Source organism: Molothrus ater, chromosome 8 (assembly GCF_012460135.2).
Source record: "Molothrus ater isolate BHLD 08-10-18 breed brown headed cowbird chromosome 8, BPBGC_Mater_1.1, whole genome shotgun sequence".
NCBI lineage: Eukaryota > Metazoa > Chordata > Aves > Passeriformes > Icteridae > Molothrus > Molothrus ater.
This window is the reverse complement of record NC_050485.2, coordinates 23862978-23882519: the sequence shown is the minus strand read 5'-3', so window position 1 is coordinate 23882519 and position 19542 is coordinate 23862978. Positions and strand designations below refer to the sequence as shown.

The window sequence follows — 19542 nt, the reverse complement described above, 5'->3', positions numbered from 1 at the left end:
CACATTTCTAAACTGTCAGGATTGCCACATCCTTTTAAAATATGGATGAGACATCAAAAGGGCTATGACTGCTTGGAGATTAGCAAGAAATGAAACTGCCTGATACCTCAAAAACAATGATGTGAGCTGTTTTGTCCCCATTATATTAAAAGTGACGTAGGAAAAATAAGTAAGGAATTAAGCTTTTAAAGCCCATTAACTGGCACAATGTCATTAGCAGGAAGAGGCTGTTTGATGCAGGTTTGAGGTGCCTTGTGCCTGCTGTTGCTGTTGGATGGGCAGGTGAGTCCTGTCCATGGGAGCCTTGTTGGATAGGTCTGTGTGTGACAGGACTCATGGGATGAATGGGAAGAAAGGGTGGAGAAGTCCTGAATCCACATCCTCTCTTTGGTGCAGATTTGCTTTAAGGGAGCTGCATGGTCTCCCTGTTCATGGCTTAGGCTCTATTTTAGCTCTCAAGGCAACCCCTAGCAGAGGTCACTTGTGGCTGATGGGTAACACAGTGATTCTGCTCTCTCATTTGGACTTCCTGAAGTCCTACTGTGTAGTGTCACTGAGCCTGTCCTTTGGAAATACATATTTTACAAACATGAAATACATGAGCAAATGTACACGCATGTGCCGTCTCAGATCCTTGCCAGCTGCATGTGTCTGTACACATTTGTATTTTCAGGTATCAACAGTTTTGCCATGTCATCATCAAGCATATTGAGACAAATACATTTCACCTGAAGACCTTTTGGAAGGCAGATGGCTTTTGCTGTTATGGAGCCCTGCTTGTCCAGGGATATTGGAAAAAGGTTGTCAGGGCAAGGGAAAAAAAGGTGTTGTTGCCTGTAACAGCAATACAAACCTCTTGATTCCCAGACTGCTTCCCACCCACTGAACCCAACGTGCCTTGTTGCATGCTTTGTGCATGGTGATGGATTGGGTCTCACAGAGCTGACAGCAGCGACTTCTCAGTCCCAGCTGGGAAGAGTTTCTCCACAGCCCTGTGCAGCCACAGCCCAGCACCTCTCACACCGGCGCTGTCGCTTTTATTCTTTATCAGTGTAAATCCTGACAGAGCTGGTCTCGCTTCCCGGGCGGTGCCTGCAGAGATGTGCCAGAAGGAATCGATGGAGCCTGGCCTCGGCGCAGGGAGCAGCATCCCGGCGGATGCGGGGCGCGGCCGGCAGATGGAGCGCGGCTCCTTCCCCGCGCCCGCTGCGCGGTGGGAGCGGAGCCGCGATAACGGATTGTTTATTATGGAAGCACGCCACTTTCAGCTGATTTACAAGCAGCTTTGTGCAGCTCCTGATCGCCCCGTATTTTTGTTTTTAGTCCGTTAGTCATCTTGATCCATAGTTGGTACATGTCTGAGTAAGGCTGTAAAAGGCGCTGGCGGGGACACGGTGGGGCCAAAGCACGGGGGATAGAAAGCAGCTGTCAGGCAGCATTTCTTCCAGGGGTTTGAGGAGTACCAGCAGGCTGTGTCAGCCCGGCAGTCACTGCTCCTCAGTGCCTGACTTTACAGGCAGACTCTTCTGTAGTTCCTTCAAGGCCCCGTGGTTTAGCGGCTGCACAGATGGCTGCAGTGCCTTTAGAGCAAAGTGAAATAACACTGGTTCCTTCCATCCTCTGCTGCCTCACCCTGAGAAATTAGCAGCCTCTTTTGGGAGCTACTAGTCAATATTCCAGATCCAAACACCTCCGGACTTTCAGCAAAGTTTGAAACAAGTTCAGGAGCTGAGTTTCAAGTCCACTTTTCCTGTGCCAAAATCCGCAGAGCTGAATACCTGGGAATTATGGAGGTGGGTTAAGTCACGGACCAAATACACTCTGAACTTTTCATTGTCTACTTCTAATGCATCAGCTCTCCCAAAATAATATGTCTAGCATGGTTCATACCACAATCACTACTGTAATCACCACTGAAACCTGCATAGGTTAGAAATCCATATGTGGTTCTGCGTCTGGGTGAATTTGGCAGACATAAAGCAGTCCCCAAAAGGCAATTTCTTCCTATCAAATCATCTGCCAATTTTACACAGATTTGATTTATGCTTTTTAAGGTTACTGAGCTCTTTGCTGAAAGAGTTGAAGGCCATCTGCACTGGCAATGAACGAGCCTCCTCAGGATAAAGGCTGGCTTCCAGATGACAGAGTAGCTGGGAGCTTGTATCTTTTACACGTGAGGCTTCTCTGCCTGTCTTGTTGGTCCCCTGCACCTCCTTAGCTAAAGTAAGTGCTTCCTATTACAGCAGAATATATGTGACATACATCAGGCAGGTTTTGTGCGTTGTACTTTTAAGGGAGGTAGAGGAGTTACACTTCTACCTGCTCCTTTACCTGCTATTCCAACCAAGGGTAGAGAAGAAATGTGCCTGTATGCAGCTCTCCTGGTTTCTCTAATTAAGCTTTGTTTGGGGTGGTTGCTTTTTCTAAGTCTTTTTTCATTTTTCCCTGAAAAGGGAAATTAATTAGGCCAGTTGGAAGTATGTGAGGGCCGTTTTGCATGGGGAAAAACAGAGCAGGTGAGCAGTTGTTGGAATTACTTGGACAGTAGACAAGAGCATGGAATAAGAGACCGACAAGAGGGTAGTTAATTTAGTTAGAAAGACTGGCTGAGCACAGCAGTCTGGAAAACAGATCATCTTTCTGAAAGGCACAAAGAAGAAAAATAATGGCTCCAGATTCATCCCTTGTGTAAATCTTTTGAAGTTGGTGACTTACACCAGGATGATTTAACCCCATTAATTTTAATGGGTCACTGCAGTGTCCCAAGAGTTGTTTTTTGCTGTGCTCTGTTCTGAGGCAGAGATAAAGCAGAGCCTTGGCGTCTAGGCTTCAACCCAAGCTTGGTGTCCCCATGGGGCTGGCTTGGGCCTTTCCACATTGTGGCTGACTCCAGTTGGAGTGGGAAAAGGATGCAGGAGATGATGATGTGTCTGAGCCTTTGTCCCGTGACAGCTGGGTGCTGCCAGGACTTTGTTGTGAGCCATAACATGCCTGGAAAATGATATCTGGTCTGAAAAGCAAGGATAGGCAGGCTAGGAGGGCTCACTGGAGTCAGCACCTACTCTCACCCTGCTCTGGGTCTGCTGATCCAAAGTGATAACAACACATTAACCAGAGACAAGGAGCTGTGGAGGAGTGTGGCAAAGAAAGGAGCCTGAATTTGAGCAAAAATGGGCACCACATGAGTCCTGTTGGGACTCAGTGGGCAGAGAGCAAAGGTCAGTGCCCTTGACACATGACAGGGACTCAGGGCTATGGCTGTGGACAGGGATAAAGCACATTTACCATATATCATTCAAAGCAAGCTGGTCATAGCAGGAGTTGGCCACACATAGTTAAAAAGCCTGTGTATCACAGCAGGGAGAATTTAATCTAGTGCCAGGAGGGTGGATGCATCTTTGTCACCAGTTGTCAAACAGCTGAAAACGTGGTGGCGGACACAGCTGTAGTGCTTGGGCAGAAATACTGATCATGCCCCTGTCTCATCAGGCAGCAGAATGTCATGGGCTGTGCTCTGCCCCTGCTCCTTGGGGACCTCAGGGCTCCTTCCTCCTTGTGCCTCAGCTCTGTTTTCTGCCTGCCTCTCCTCGTGTGCCTTGCTCATAGGGTCTGACTCGCTGTCCTTCATTTTACAAATGATTCCAGTTGTTCTGAAGTATTGACCAGACAAGAGGAAACGAGCCAGGAGGAACAGATGGATCAAAATGAAATGAAGCGAAAAATCTGAATGCAAATGTTCTGTGTGATACTGAGGAGGGGAAAGCTGCCTTTGGTGAAGTTTGGGTGTGAAGTCATCCCTAGGCAGCCCGGGTTTGTCAAGGCATCAGCTGCTCTTCAGCATCATGCAGAAGGAAGGGAAGATGAGCATCACTGTGTCTCTGGGCATTTATCTCTTGACAGGCTTAACATGAGTGCACAATGAGTCCAGGGGGAGAGTCAGACATGGGCCCCAGGAGGGAAGGATGTAACACATGCTGAAATAAGTTTCCCAGTAAACTTTGTTGCTTAACTTCTCCTAATACTGCCATTTAATCTCATTGGTCTGTAGTCTTCTCCCAGTCACACGCTGTAAGGCAAACTCTATTAAATCACTCCATAGCTAAAGCAGATCAGAAAATCCATCTGGATTGGCAAGCTGATCTGTAAAATGCTTTATAAAGCTTGTATCAGCAATAGTGTGGCCAGCAGGGCCAGGCTAGTGATCATCCCCCTGTGCTGGGCTCTGGTGAAACTGCACCTCAAGTGTTATGTCCAGTTTTGGGCGTCTTACTGCAAGGAAGACATTGAGGTGCTGAGTTGAATCCAGGGAAAGATAATGGAGCTGTTTAAAAGACATGTAGATGTGGTGTTTATGGTCATGGTTTACTGATGGCAGTACTTGGCTAACAGTTGGACTTGATGATCTTAAGGGTCTTTTCTAACCTAAATGATTCTGTGATTCTATAAACATCAAAAGTTGTTCTTGCAAGCATGTGAGCTTTGGAAGGACCATGAGTGCTGGTACCCAGCATATCTCAGTGTAATATTTAAATGTGAATGCACCATGTCTTTCTATCTTCTGGTGAGAGAAGTTTCAGATGTAAAGGGTGAAACTCAATTTTTGCCCAAGATACGGTCACAATTCACCCCAGATGCTGGAACAAGTGCTGCTGCTGCTCTGTAGTACCCCAGGAGGAGGAATTTCAACCATGCCCATCCACAGACAGATGAGAGAGTCCCAGCAGAGCCTCATTTCTGTGTCAGGTTATTTTAAGTAACAGCAGCAATTCCCTTCACATCAAACAGGGCTGCCTGCATGGTCCTTGTGCAGCCTCCTCAAGGGTAGCACAGGCTGGCAGCATGAGGGAGTCTGAATGCCACAGGATTCTCTGAGAAATTAATCCTTTTCCTTAGCAAAGGAAATGATTGAAAAGTTCAGGTGCTGCTGAAATCCTGCCTGCATGTCCTGATCCATGGAGCAGCATCACCAGCCCAAGTCTGCACTGCAGTGATTCAGCAGAGATTGGTACCACACACACCTCTGAGCCCCTGCAATTGCATCCTCAGAGCACAATCTGGCTTATTTCTCCAGAATATGTGGCAAAAAAATGTTAAGTAAAGGGGAACTCTGAATTTTTTATTTTTTTTTAAATTGAATGAAGGAATATAAGAAAAGTATTTGTTACTGCTCAACATTAAATGTGAACAGACCCCAGCAGGTGTGAAGGGATGTGATACAGGCTTGGAAACCCTGGAGCAAGCCAAGGGAAGGCCTGTGAGAAGAAAAGAAAAATGCAAGATGATGATGAGATGCAAATTTTTCTGTGACTGTGTTTAGGTGCAGGATCAGGGGCTGTCCAGCTGTCTCTTGGCTGTTTTCAGCCAAAGGACAACAGCAGGCAATGGGTGATCTCATCCCGCCCCTCTACATTTGACAAATCCCCTCCACAGCTGCTTAAGTATCAGTTTTTCTAAGGTTATTCTTTGCCAGCTGTTTGGCAAAGCCTGATGTGAGCTGAACATTTTCTTCTCTCTCACTGCTCCCTCATATGGAGGAAATCTCAGGTGGTTGAGGTGGCTGTGGCTGGGAGGTGGCACAGCCCAGGTGTATTTCAGAGATTTGAAAGTGTCAGCAGAAAAACCTTCAGTGTGAGGGCAGCTTTTGGGATGATAGTGTCCATGTACGGCTTGTGGGGATGAAAGCCCAGGAGAAACTCAAACAGGGCTGTCTTTGAAATGCTGGGTCCTGCAGGTGTAGTGTGCTGGTTTTATCTGACCTGTGAACATCTCTGATAAGGCATCAGATCATTAGTCTTGTGCTTGTTATTGTACCATTTGCTGGAATGAAACACCAGCATTTTTAAATTACTGCTATCAAAGCGTGTAATAAATTGTAAGCAGTTCCTTTTCCTTTGAGTATATCCCTCTGCCAAATTATTCAGTGTTCATATATTCCAAATTTGACATGGCATTGCCAGTGAAGAGCTGTGACTGAGCATAAAATAATTATTTTTTAGAAAAGCTGAGCTATAAAAAAAAGTGTGTTTCCTAAAAAATTAATAGAAAAGGACCCCTGCCTCTTAAAACAGTTCTGCTTCCAGCCTCTGATAATAGTGTGTTCCACTCCTGGAGTGCTAAAAGTCTGCTTTCTTCAAAGTGGAATTTTAAAGACTGTTGCTCTAAAGTGTGTGTGTATATATATATATATATATATATATATCTATATATATATATACACACATGGTGCAGATATACTGTGGAGTTACTCCTACCCACAACTTGATTTTCTTGCTTCTGAGAGCTGTGACACACTTTCAAGAGGAGCAATGTATTTTTAAACTCACACTGTGGGATAGGATGAAGGTCAGCACAAGTGAGTCTGAGCCTTTGAGGGATGGAGAAGTTAAACCCCAGCCTCCACTTTTCATGACTTTCAGCCATGAGTTCTTTGCTCAACTTTCCTCATGTGAAATGCTGTGGCACTTGTCCCTGCTTCAGAGGAGAGAGATCCACTGGAGTTCCTGGGTGCTCAGCTGTGAAGATAACATGGCCATGTTTGCATTAGCAGCTGGATGCTCTTGAGTTCTTTCATGTAGCATCTGTTCCCCACCTTAACTGCAGTTTTCCTTCTGAAATGTTCCTGACTTTAAGTATTGACTAAAACTGCACCTGGAGACACCTTTGGAGCTCTGTTGTCATTGTTGCAGTTCCTTTTCAAGTCCTCTTTGGGAGATGGACTGTCTTTGGAGCTGGTGGCGAGGCACAGTCACACTTGTGGTGTGCATGGTGTGTCCCATCTGCGAGTGTCCTCTGCCCTGTGCTCCACAGGCCGGCTCCTCTCACAGCCTCCTTGCTCACCCTTGGGAGACCCTCAAGGCAGGCGAAGGAGGGATGAGGGGCAGGGTGTTATGTTTGCATTTTGGACTGTTTCACTGCTGTTGGAGCAGTTCAAGGACCTGTTGGGCATGATATGACCTGCAGGCTCTGGGGCAGTGGAGGCAGAGAGGTAGGCAAAAAATCTCTTCCTTCTCATCATTGCCCCAGATTTACTTTGGTGCACATAGAGCTCTAAGATTTTCTTAACACTGTTTAAAAAAATATTTATTCTTGTGAAAAACTTTTCCCTTTTCTGTGTCTTACTGAGAAAAGGGTCTTGGTAGTGTTACCACAATAAATAAATTAAGCAACTTACTCCCTTCAACAAAACCTCTCATTTTTTAGTGTAAAATGAAAATACATAAATAGCCAGCAGAGGGGATGTGCCTGGCCTCTAATCTGCATGGAATTCTGTCTTTCAAGCTCTTGTTTCCTTCTGTACAATGATTTAGAAGGAAAAGCTTTTATCTAATCATGAGGTAGGTCTCTGCAGAGCTCCCCAGGCACTGCTAATGGAAGGGATGCACAGCAGAGCTTGAAGGCTTGAAGGTGAATTTTTGGTGCTGCACATGCTGTTGCTGAGTAGGTCAGAGCTGGGTTTTGTGGGCTCAGGGTGCTCATGCAGTGATCAGAGCCATTTTGCATCAGAGTGCGGTGTGTGCTGTCAGCAGGGGAGGGAGGCAGTCAGCTGCCCAGCAGACAACAGCTCGAGGCCAGAAGTGGCAAGGCAGGGATGGGTGGGAAGCTGGTGCTGCAGAGGGGGCAGAGGCAAAGCAGAGAGTTCCAGGAATTGGCTTCATCCCAGAGGATGACTGGGGCAGAAATTGTTACTGAGTAGGTTATTGGCAGTAGGACACTCCATTTCATGCTCTGATTCCTAAGCCCCACAGCTGCATCTCGTGGCTGGTGTGCCTAGACTCCAGTTTTGAATCTCACAGTATTTTACTGTAATGAGAGATTATTCAAAATAGCACTGAATTCAGACTTGGAACTGGACACCACAGGGTGAACTTCAGAATACAGAAACCTCTCAGGACCTCAGGGATGCTCCTGTGATCCTGTGGTGGGTGCTACTGCCAGGCATAGCGTGGCCTGCCCTGTTGGAAAAGGCGGTCTTCCTGCTGATGGTTTGGTTTATTATTGTGCAGCTTCTGGCATTTCAGGTGACAAAGGGAGAAAATTGTGCACAAAAGCTGATTGCAGGGCATGGCATTTGCAGAACCTCATTGATATTGCAAGCTTGGGATACTACTGAGCAAGTGAGATCAACAACTGAGAAGGAGGGGATGGAATGACTGACAATGAGTGGCATTTTCCCTTCGCCCACATGTGATATCTATATATCAGATAACATGAACAGTTAAAGCAGAAATAAACTGCCAATGGCCATTTAGCTCTGAAAAATAGAGATCCTTCATGTTTCAGGCCAGAAAAACTCCCTGAATCATCATTCATTTTGAAGGAGCAAATAATTTCTCCTTTAGCTGAATTTAAAGGTCTGATCCTATAACCAGCTGAATGGATGGAAGTAATTACATTCATTCATTATGCCTCTTCACTTCTATGAACATAGAACATGGAAAAAGATATTGGAAATGCCACACACACTCATTGGAGATGTATGAGGTGAATTAAAAGTTAATGTCTGGATGGAGAATTGAACAGGAATTACATAAAAAGAACAAGGAGAAGCTGACTTTTTTCCTTCATGACCACATCTGAAAAACATCCAAATTTGTATCTGAACCGGACAGCAAAATTTTTATCTTTTCAGATATTGCATTGTTTCATGTTGTGTGCAATCTGCATATGTTGTAAATGCATATAAAAAGATATTTTCTTCTGTTTTCCAGAGGTATTTATTATTTAATGCTGGTCACCATAGAAAGTCAGGTGACATGATTTGAGGTGTTTTGAGACAATTATGAGAGCATATATTTGAGGGTAACATGATTTTTTTTTAATTTGCCCTTTTAATTGAGTAAGGCTCCAAAGAAAGTGTTAGGATGGATCCATACATGTAATAGCAAAACTAATGTTCTGCTTCTGCAAATTTAATTTTAAGTTCAGTATTATAATCTATCAAATACCAGTCAAGCAAAATTCACTGGAAGTTTTGATAATTTTGGGTATAGGGCTATAAAACTTAGGGTGTATCTGTTTATCTTTAGTTTCAGGAATCTTATAGTATGGATATCTGCAGTATATCCAGGGTGAAATAGCTGTTTTCTTTGTTTCCTTCCTAAAATGAACTGAGCATTGAGACTGAAACAATCTCTTACACCATCTTGATGTACATGGTTATTTTTATTTATTATTCCATACCCTGTCACAAAAAAGAGCATCTCCATTCACTCCTGGAATGCTCAATAAATCCTTTCTCAGTGGGTCTGATGGTAAAAAAAGTAAAAAAACCTCCAAAGAGTTGGACCTACTATCAGAATTGGATATATGAAAGGGGTTTGGTCACCTTGGAAAGTAACCTTAGTATTTGAAAGGTTTTATCTTTGGGAAGGTGTCTCTATTTTTTTCTCACAATTGGTGCCTGTCAATGATAATTTGGAATAATTTATTGAATCTCAACAGTTATATTGGGCAAGACAATTTCGGGACTTCTTTTTTCTTGTATGTTTTAATGTTAGAATCACAGAGGATGTTTTAAGAATGTCTGATCCTGGTAGGTAATCAGGGAAGACAAGTCTGCTTTTAGTAGTTGCCAATCCAGCAAAATTTACTAGCAATGTTTTGGAGTTTTACAGTGTCTGAAAAAAGCTCCATTCAAAGGATAGTGATTAGAGAAATTTCCTAGAGTTCATGAACTTGCAGTAGATCTTACATGCCATGATTTATGTCTCTTGACTAGAAAATTAAAGAACCCAATGACTTGAAAGATATTTCCATGTGCTGCTTTGTAGAAACAGGCAGAAAACAATTCCAAGTAATATAAAATTGGTGTCTTATAGAGAACTACACTGCTTAGTATGATGAAAAGGCATTTGATGTTGCAAGACAGTGAACTGAGGACATGCTGCTGAGGCACATTTGGGAAGGAGCCCTGCTTTAATCTCCCTGCTCTGACTGAAGGAAATGTAAAGAGGAAAGGAAAGACTGCAGTCACCAGATGAAGCTGGAGTTCATGCTGTGGGCTTGATCTTGTCTTCCCACATGCATCATAAGTTTTTGCCTCTCTTGGAAAAAATATTTACCATTCTTAGGGCCATATGTGCAACAGATGATTTTAAAAATTCGGGGGAGAGATCTCCCACTAAAAAAGGATGTAAAACTAGGTAGGGCAATAGGGTATTTAGCAGTGCAAAGTAAGTACAGATGCAACAGCCATCTGCTGTCTGTGCTCACTGCAGTCCTAATCTTTCAGGTCCAACTGCCCTTGGACATGTAGCAGGAGCAGCAAGACAGAGAAGTCCAAGCATCATGTTGCTAAAAAGCCAGTTGAGTATACAGAAGTACTACACACCAGAAAAACACAGCCAGAAAAAAAATGCAAAATTGTCCAATACCAAGCATCTGGCACACTCTCCTTTGTACTGGGAGCCCAGAGGTCCAGCAGGGCTGGGGCCATGTCTGGAAATGCCTGTATATAAATCCTTACTTTGCCAAGTTAGAGACTTTAGAATGTCAAAAATGCCAGTGACAGCCTGGGATTTCCCTGTGTGAGCCTCCAGCATGAGAGCTGCTGCCAGCACTTGCACCAGGCACTGGGATGGGCTGTGGGGAATCCCAGGGAGCAATGAGGAACCCAGCACACACAGTGGGGTGGTTGTGAGGCTGGTGTGGGGCAAAGGAGAGTGCTCAGAGGAGGCTGTGAGTGGGCTATCCTCATGCCTTGGGCAGTCAGAAAGCAAAGGACAGACAGGAAATGCTTCTGCTTTGTCTTCCTGTGAAAGGGTCCTGGTCCTGTGGGTCTTCCAAAGGCTTGATGTCACCAGCCCTGTTCATCATGGGGAGCTGTATTCACAGGTGGGATTTGGTGTGTGAGGGGAATTGCATGTCTCAAGGGCTTTCTCTCAAGAGCAGGAGGAAGGCAGCCCAAACCACTGTTGTTTGGGTCACTTCTCCTTTTTCAGGTCTCTCTGCCCAAGATGAGGAGTGAGAAGAATTGGGAATGTCTTTGCTCAGCAACCCCTAAGCAAAGCAGCAGCAGCTGCAGCACTTACACCACTGGCCACAGGCACTTTGCAATGGCTCCTGCTGGCATCTGTCCCCTGGTGGGAACAGACCTGCTCTAACCTGTGCCCAGGGCTTGTTGGATGCCTCTGGCAGGTCAGGTCAAGCCATGAAAACTTTTAGGTGCTCACTCCTATTGAACACACACCTAATTTTATAAGATACTCATCAATATGCTCCAAATGCTCTCTATTAAAGAATTGCATGCTTGTTTCCTTGAATATCTGCTGGAAACAGCTTAGGTAAACAGCTTAGACAAGGGAATCTCAGTACCCTTTACAAAAAAAAAAAATATCCTGTAGGTTGCCTCTTTAAGTCCTGGATGCACATGTGGGAGAATTGGGGATGATGAAGTATTCACTCAGATTGCTGGTTTCCGCTGCATTGAAGTCAGAGACATTGAAGGCACTACAGCATTTATAACTGATTTCCTGAACAGTGTAGTAAATAGAGATGAGAGCCCTTTTCTTGTAACTCACATGTGCAACAGAAATCACTTAGCTAACATAAATCAGGACTAAATTGCTTTTAAAGGCTCACAAAACATTTCTGAAAGAGACAGGATGAGGAAACCATTTGCCACAGTGGAGTATGTCCCCATGATGAGTCCTATTAAAGCTTGATCAAAGAGCCTTATTGGCTTTTCATTAGAGCCTGGTTACGTACAGTTGAAATTCAGCAGTGATTTCAACAGAATAGGCACAGAAATATGCACAGGAGGTAAATTTAAGCAGGACTCTAGACCATGAAAGTACGTGATTAAGGACAATTTAATGTGCTGAGTAATGCAGTGTGATTTGGATGTAATTTATCCTAATCCAGTCTGATCTTTTACAGGAGAATATATTATAAGGCCACAATTAGGTGAGACCTGGGCCCCATCTGGCCTCCTGTCTCCTACAGTGGCTTACAGCCAATACAAGAAACAAAGCAAATACAGAGTGAACTTCCCTTGTGTATCCTCTCTGTTTCTGGCATTCAGCCGCTGTGGGACTCTTCGGGTCAAAACATCCAGAGCATGGAGTACAATAGCCACCATTTATCCTTGCTTCATGAATTTATCTCATTGCTTTTTGAACCCATGCCTGGTTTTGGTGATTACAAAGTCTAACTCCAGTGAGTACCATGATTCAGCTGTGTTACATGCAGAAGCTCTTCTCTTACTTTGATTTAAACTGCTGTGCTCCAATTGTTCTTCATGGGGCAGTAATTCAGGGGCAAAAGCCTTTTTGGACAAGCTGTGTCTGGAGCTGGAGTTAAGTCTTGGTCATCTGTCACTTGGGAGTTTTCTCCTCTTCCTTCCCTCTCTCCATTTCCAAGGACTTTCTGGGATGGGCATTTTGGGGGTGACATTGTTAGTTCTATGCATGCTGTGGTGGGGGTGATGGCATCCTGCCTCTCGTGAGCAGGCACAGCCTGGCTGGCCAGGGGTGATGCCTCCTTTGGGGAGGTCACCCATAGGGACAGGGAGGTGGAGGAGACAGTGGCAGCACTGCACACACAGCTCTGGGCAGAGTTAGTGTGACACAGCAGAGGATGTCCCCAGAGAGGGACAGCAGTGGGGACTCTTTGGGCTGCAGTTTAGAAACCCAAATGGACAATGTGCTTGCTAACCAGAGATTGGATCAACATCTGCAGAAATGAGAATTTGAGCCCACCCTCAAATCAGGGAGGGCTCAAGAAAATGAAGTAAAGATTCAAAGCCTGTGCAGACTTCTTAAGCTCTTAATCAGATTCATATGATGTATATGCAAGCTCATTAGCCCGACCAGTTTATAAGGTACATTTGAATTTATTACTCTGATACTCTATACTTAATTTGTAACTGTGATTAGATGCATCTTTTAAACATGTTGTATCTGCATGTAGCTGTTTGTAATAAAATCCCCAAGTGAAGGGCATAACTGGAAAACCTGCACATGAGAATGATTAATTTTTATTAACTTGTTTTTATCACTCAGCATTTATGCTGTAAAGGCTATAATAAAGTGACACATGCTTGGTCATTGTAAGACAGAGATAAATTTGGCCTCCCCACAAGGGACAAGCAGGGTCAGTTTAGAGGAGGTGAAGAACACATCCACCCAGAGTTCTTGCTAAGGTAAATAAGTTTTTCTGTCCTGTGGAGAAATTTGCCATCTGTAAGAATAAACAAGGTAAACCAGAAACAGATGAGGATGTGACTCTTAGGCAAGACCTTGTTTTTATACTTCTTTCCAGGAAAAACTTGCTATAAACATTTGTGTTGTCTTTTTCAAGGCTGCTGAGGCCTTGCAGTAGAGGATCACATGGCCTTAGCTCATTGCTCCAGTGCTCTGCAGCCCCCAGCCTGTGCTGAGCCATCTCTCCCTGGTGCCAGAGAGGCTGGGCTTTGCTGTCAGAGCGCCCTGCCCTGTACCTCACAGCCTGGTGAAACGCTGAATGTGCATTTTCAAAGCTCTGTCTTCCTCCAGGAGGATCATTTCATCATAAAAATATAATTGTAAAAATGCAAGAGGCTAATTCTGCATTTCTTTAGCCTGAGCCAAATACTAAAGTTGCTCTCTGGAGCCAAGCAATCAACTTCACTGCTGAGGAATCCTGGGACAAAAATCTGTGGCATTTCTTACTCATTTAGAGAAAGGGTTGGGTGCCTCAAACCCATCTCTTGTCCTTCTAACACCCATTCTACACAAAGAAAGAAATGGCTGCTGCTCTCAAGCACAGTGTGTCCATGCGAGGCTGAGATGGCCCATGGGGATGTCACTTGTCCTGGAGTTGTCTGCATCCCCTGCACTTTGGACTTGGTGGGGGGCTAATCTCCAGGATAAGTGCAGAACAGAGGATACTGTTGTATCCTCTAACCTTGTCCTGCACCTCTGCCTCATGATAGAAATCCATGGATTCAGGTACAGGGAGCATTGCTGGAGAGGAGACAGTGTCCATCTCCTTCCAACCTTGGCTTTTTTGTGCAAGCTAAGGTTACTGGTATAGGGGAGATCTCTTCTGCACCTAATAAGTTTTGCAGTGTTGTGCTTGGAGTTTCACAGGGAGAACTTTGGTTGAATTTTAAGTTGCTGTGTTCAAGCAAGTTGTCAGATGTCACTAAAGCACTAAATCAAGATCTCCAGTTGGGTCCTGGTGAGCCAAACTGGGCCACCTTTTTTATGAATGCAGAGAAAGTCACTGCAGCCTAAGCAGAAGTATAGAACACATAAAGTTGGGCTGTTTGCTCTGCAGACACGCTGTGAAGACAACAGGAAGGTGACAGGAAAGCAAAATCCTTTCATTTGCTTTGTCCCTGTTGTCTTAAGGATGTGATTGCACAACAGTGGTTTACCCTTCTTAGCAGCAGCAGGGGCCATGTCCAGCCAGTGAGAAATGCCTGGGGTGGGAGTCAGGTCGACAGATTCTCTTCTTGCCCCACAAGTCCCTCTTGCTCGCGGCAAGGAATTCTGGAGTCTTGGGACCACCACAATGGGGCCCTTTCTCACAGGGCTGGAAAGCTCCAGCTCTGCTCAGAAAGGACAGATTCATGGTGGAGAGGGCTCCACAATGCAACGATTTATGTCAGGAAATGAACAGAATGCTTTCTAAAAAAAAATGAAGAAGAAGAAGGAAAAAAGCCTTCATCTGTTTCTTTGGCTCAGGGAAGAGATCAGCTGTGGTTTCATGATATCAGAGCATGGAATGCTGTAGGGGGAAAATGTATAGCTGTGTGCATCCATCTGTTTGAGTTTCTGTTCCCAATGCATAACACACAGAGTTAATTTTGCTTAATTTCGTGTCATATGGGTCTCAGAGCTCAGTGGGAATGGAGATGCCTTCATGCACATGGTTCAGCTTTTGCACTCTGAGTACCACGAGTATGAATTACAACCCTGCACTCTCCATATAGCTCCTGTGTGTTTGGATAATATTAATGTGTTAGGTGCTCCTCCAGCCATAGTCCTTGGTGACAGGCAGGTGCCAGTTCTCAGTCACACTTGGTTTTGTGCCTTGTCTCAAATAGAAAATGTCAGTCTGGCTGTTGATGAAAATAAGGGGCATTTCAAGATGCAAATATATTCTCAAGGCTCAAGTTCCTGTGCACATAAAGAGTAGTAGCAAAGTATTTTTGTATTGGTTTACTTTAAAAATAGTGTCACAGAATGTGATAGCAGTGCTAAGAAAAACAGTTTGTGAAAAAGCCATCTTCATTACTGACTGCAAACCTAAGTGTTGGGAAGGAGAGAGTGGACTTCCTTGTAAAAATATTTCTGTGCTTTTAATCTGCCTGGCAAATCATTTGTGATTAAATGATAATCTGAGTTGTTTGCTTGAAATGTCATATATCTCCACCACAGTCTGCCCACACCACTAGAGACTTTTAGGAATTAAGGAGCCTGGGAACAGAAATGACTACAATGTCCTTAAACACGAATTAGCAAAAGCCAACAAATACAGAACAATTTCAATTTATGTATAAAACACTCTCGAGGATACAGGCTGACCTCCATTACTCAGGGTTTGTCACTGTCTCATCTCCTTCAAACAGCAAACACTGAGAAAGAGACAGGAAGATGATTTACTCTCCCTTTAGCTTCTGTCCCGTCTGCTGCAGTTCTGCTGTGCAGCTCCCCCAGCCGTGCTGCTCCCTGGGTCTGACAGCTCCTCATCTTTTGCAGGCACTGTTTTCCCTCATAACTGAAACTCATGGTTGTCTGAAATCTTTGCTAAATGAGTTGAAGCCAAGCCTTGCTTTACTGAGAGGCAGTGGCCCTGGGCTAAAGTGTGACGTATCTGGGAAAGGAGGAATCCCAGAGAGTGAACTTTCTGGGTCTGCTGTCCCACATCAAGGGGGAGAAGCTTTCAAAACTCTTTGCACCATGGGTCCCACAGGGATGAGGCCCCCTGACTGAACCCATCACCTCCAAGGGAAGCTGATCCTGCAGGAGGCTTCTGCAGACTTGCCAGATCTCCAGAGGGGATGCAGGAGAAACCCTCTGGGACAGATATAAATCAAAGTGAATTAGAAAATAGACAGAGCTGTCACCAATACACCTAGTCACCTCCAGTCCTCTCCACTTGGAACATTTCTTAGTCTCCATTGAACAAATGTCAGGATACTCCTCACTTTTTAAACAACTTTCTGATTGTGCCACTGTTTGTGTGTATCTGTATGTATTTGGATAGATCAAAACACATGTGCACACACATCAATGTTTATTGACTCTCACTGAATACAGCAGCAAAGTCAGTCCCTAAAGATGTGCCATAAAACTTTTCCATAACATTGTTAATACAACCTTCATATTTAAATTAGATTGCAAGTGACATATTAATTCAACATAAGATCTTTTTATGATTCAGATATTTCCAAACTGTGGATAGCTTAATATGCTAACAAGGCAGTTAGCTTTATAGCAATGTCCATGGTCCTCCTTTCACATTCATTGCTAGATTTCAAATTAGTAATGTTATCTTGGGGTAATGCTGATGAGAAAGGAGATCCAGCTTCCCTCTCCTTTGTCATTGAAGGAGAGTATCCAGCTTGTGTGACGTGCTTGGCACCAGCTATGTTTTAATACCATCAGCAGCAGGAAATATTTTCCTTGCCAGTAATGAGGCTTAGCATCAGCTAAAGGTGGTGCCCCACAGGAAGACTTTAAACAAAATTGCTAGATTCTAATTCAGAAAAGGGTAGAGATATACTATTTTTGAGATAGGTGTTTGTTCAGTATGGAGTGATCCTGGATGATGAAGAGATCTGCCAGAGCTACTTTTAGTTCCTCCTGCTGCTTTCATTGTTATTCTTGTAGCTGTGGCTGGCAGTGGAGTTAGGATGGTGGTGTCTGTTCTCATATAGAAATGGAAGAAGAATGGAAATATGCGTGTGTATAAAGATGAAAAGATAAAAAGAGCAAGAGCTGAAAAGAAAGTGAGCTTCCCTGCATAACTACAGATATGACATTGATTGTGCCTTTCCTTGGAAGGGTTTTTCTTCTGCAAGACCACATTTTTTGTCTGATCTAAGGGTTAATGGTGTGCCAGGTGCAGTCTGGGTTGCAGGAGATCAGAGTTTCTACTTGGAAATTGTTACAGTTAAGAGAAACCATTAAATAATTTCCTTTATTGCTTTGGAGACATAAACCAATACCTCACAATTAATGCTTCATTGAAAACAGTGAGGCTGAGAGGTATTACCCATATATATCATCACTTGGGAGAGGGAAGATACATCAATGAGTCATATGCAGGATAGTAAGACATTAAAAAAATTAAACATGGAGTCAGGCAGGGCTCCTTGCTGCTGCTGCTATTACAAAGCAGCAATACAGGCTTTCTTCTTTAGCAGAAAAGAGGTGAAGAATATGTACACAAAGAGCACTTTACACAGCCAGAGAGATTATTTGCTATATCTTCTTTGTGTTCTACTTTTTTTTTTTTTGTCCTTGCTGGGAGGAACAAGTTTTGGATTTCAGAGTTTCACTGTGGAGATGAAGATTTCATTTCAAGCTTCATTTTATTTGATACTGCTTTCCTCTGACTTAATGAGTGAAATGTGGGTGTACAAAAAAGTAATAAGACAGGGAGATACGGGGTACCTGGGGTTTTTTCAGGAACTCTAAAATCAGAACCCAATTAAAGTTGACTTTATAACTTACAGAAAGACTAGATGAAAAGAAGAAAGCTAGCCCCACAGGTTGTTTGGCTTTTCTTTTTTTTTTTTTCATTAAGCCTTGTGAATTAGTGGTGGCAGTGATGCAAATAACTATTTTATAATGATAAATTAATTTATTTCATTAAGTATCAACCAATCATTACCTCATTTCTAATAATGTGAATTGAGTTCTGCATGCCAGGAGAGCTGTATTGACAGCTCCACAAAGCTCCAGACTGGCATGGGAGCCAAGCTGGGGTAGAGGACTACATTTTGGGGATTGTACCATCCCTGGCTTGGTCTGAGGGATCTCTGTTTCAGGCACCATATAGAGTAATTATATTTGCATATGATATCACTTCTGTAGAAGAAGCAACTTATTCATGAGCAGTAGCATCATCACATCAAATACAGCTGCAGATATGGCTGAGAAAACAACCATTTAATTGAAGTAGAAACGACACTGGGAAATTAAAAGAGGGTGCAAAAGATTCCCAATTATTACTCACTGGAAGCAAATCTTAGACATGTAAGGCATGGGGATGCACACAAAATTCTGGGAGAAACAGAATTTACAGGTAAACATAACTCTGCCCTCAAGGCAGCTTTGGGGGCTCTTCAGCTGAGCCCCCAAACTCTCCTTAAATAAACAGTTTGGGCTAACCCCTCCCTGATGCTCTGGAGGATGGAGCAAGGGACAAAACCCCACTTCTGGCAGCCCAGCCCCCAAAGCGTAGAGGCTCCTGCCTGCCCCTCTGGTGGGATTCCTGCGAGGAGAACCTGCCATGGGTGGTTCTGCCCACATGAGCTCTGCCAGGTGCGGGGGGCACCGTGCGGGCACAGCGGTGCTGCCTCTGCCCGGGCCTGGGGCTCACCGGCTCCGGAGAGCGCCCGGGGAAGCACAGCCATCAGCCAAGTATTTCTGTCCTCAGTTTTGCTTATCCCGAATCAGTTCTTGCAGCTCCTTCTGTAATTTCTTCCCCTCCCATAGCAGCTGTCTGGGGTTTCAGCTGTTTTGCATGAGTGGAGGTGCCAGCACCCTTTAAATCACTATGGAAAAGTAAGGGTGCGCGTTCTATCCTGGGAGAAAGAAGAAAAGACAAAGTTTGGGGTTTGTTTCGGCTTGTTTGTTTGTTTCCCTTGTGCTTTCCAAGCGCTTGCCAGAGATAACTAGTAGAGGACTGGAGGTTATTCACAAATTAATTAGCCCCGGGACTACCAGCAGCGCCAGCTCAGCCTGGAGCCGCCGCATCCCTGCAGCAAACAGTTCCCACCCCCGCTCCTCTGCGGGGGCACGCTAAGGGTTAATCCAGTAGCTGTGCATTTAACAGCACAATTTAAAGGGGAAAAAATGACACCCCTCTCCCCTGCCTCGGCGGCGGTGGATGGTTCGCTCTGCCCGGCTGATCACATGCTCCGAGCCCCCGGTGCTGCCGCAGCCCCGCCGGTGCTGCCCAGGGGCCGGTGCTGCCCGCGCCCCCCGCCCGTGCCCGGCCGCCCTCACCTCCGCTCCGAGCGAGGGAGGAGAGAGGGCGCAGCACCAGCCCTGGAGCGTATGGGTGGAAATTTGGGAGGCACCCGTTCTCTCAGCACCGTTCCCAGCTCTAACCATGTCTATTTGTTGTTGTCTGTTTTTCAGGGACTATGGATCTTCAAAGAGGAAATCAGGTAAGACACCAGGCTTTTTTATGTGCTGCATGATTCTAGAGAGGTCCTTACCCCCTGCTTTTCCCCTTCTGTTTATCTTGTGTGGTGTGAAATTGTGTAGCAGTTTAACTTTTCATTGCTGAATCCTGGCTAGAGATAAGCATCAGTTTCTTTCCTTTGAGCTGTATAGAAGAACTGCATCTGTATGCTATATAGTTATATATATACTATAT

At 44.6% G+C, this 19542-nt stretch overlaps 1 protein-coding gene across 2 annotated transcripts in view; it reads left to right on the top strand.

The window, feature by feature from the left end:
* SH3PXD2A (SH3 and PX domains 2A) overlaps window positions 1-19542 on the top strand; it is a 234716-nt gene that overhangs the window by 131623 nt on the left and 83551 nt on the right. For both annotated transcript variants that reach the window (XM_036385914.1, XM_036385913.1), the window contains exon 6: window positions 19302-19330. In XM_036385914.1, the coding sequence (XP_036241807.1) occupies window positions 19302-19330 (29 nt within the window). The remainder of the gene's footprint in view (window positions 1-19301; window positions 19331-19542) is intronic.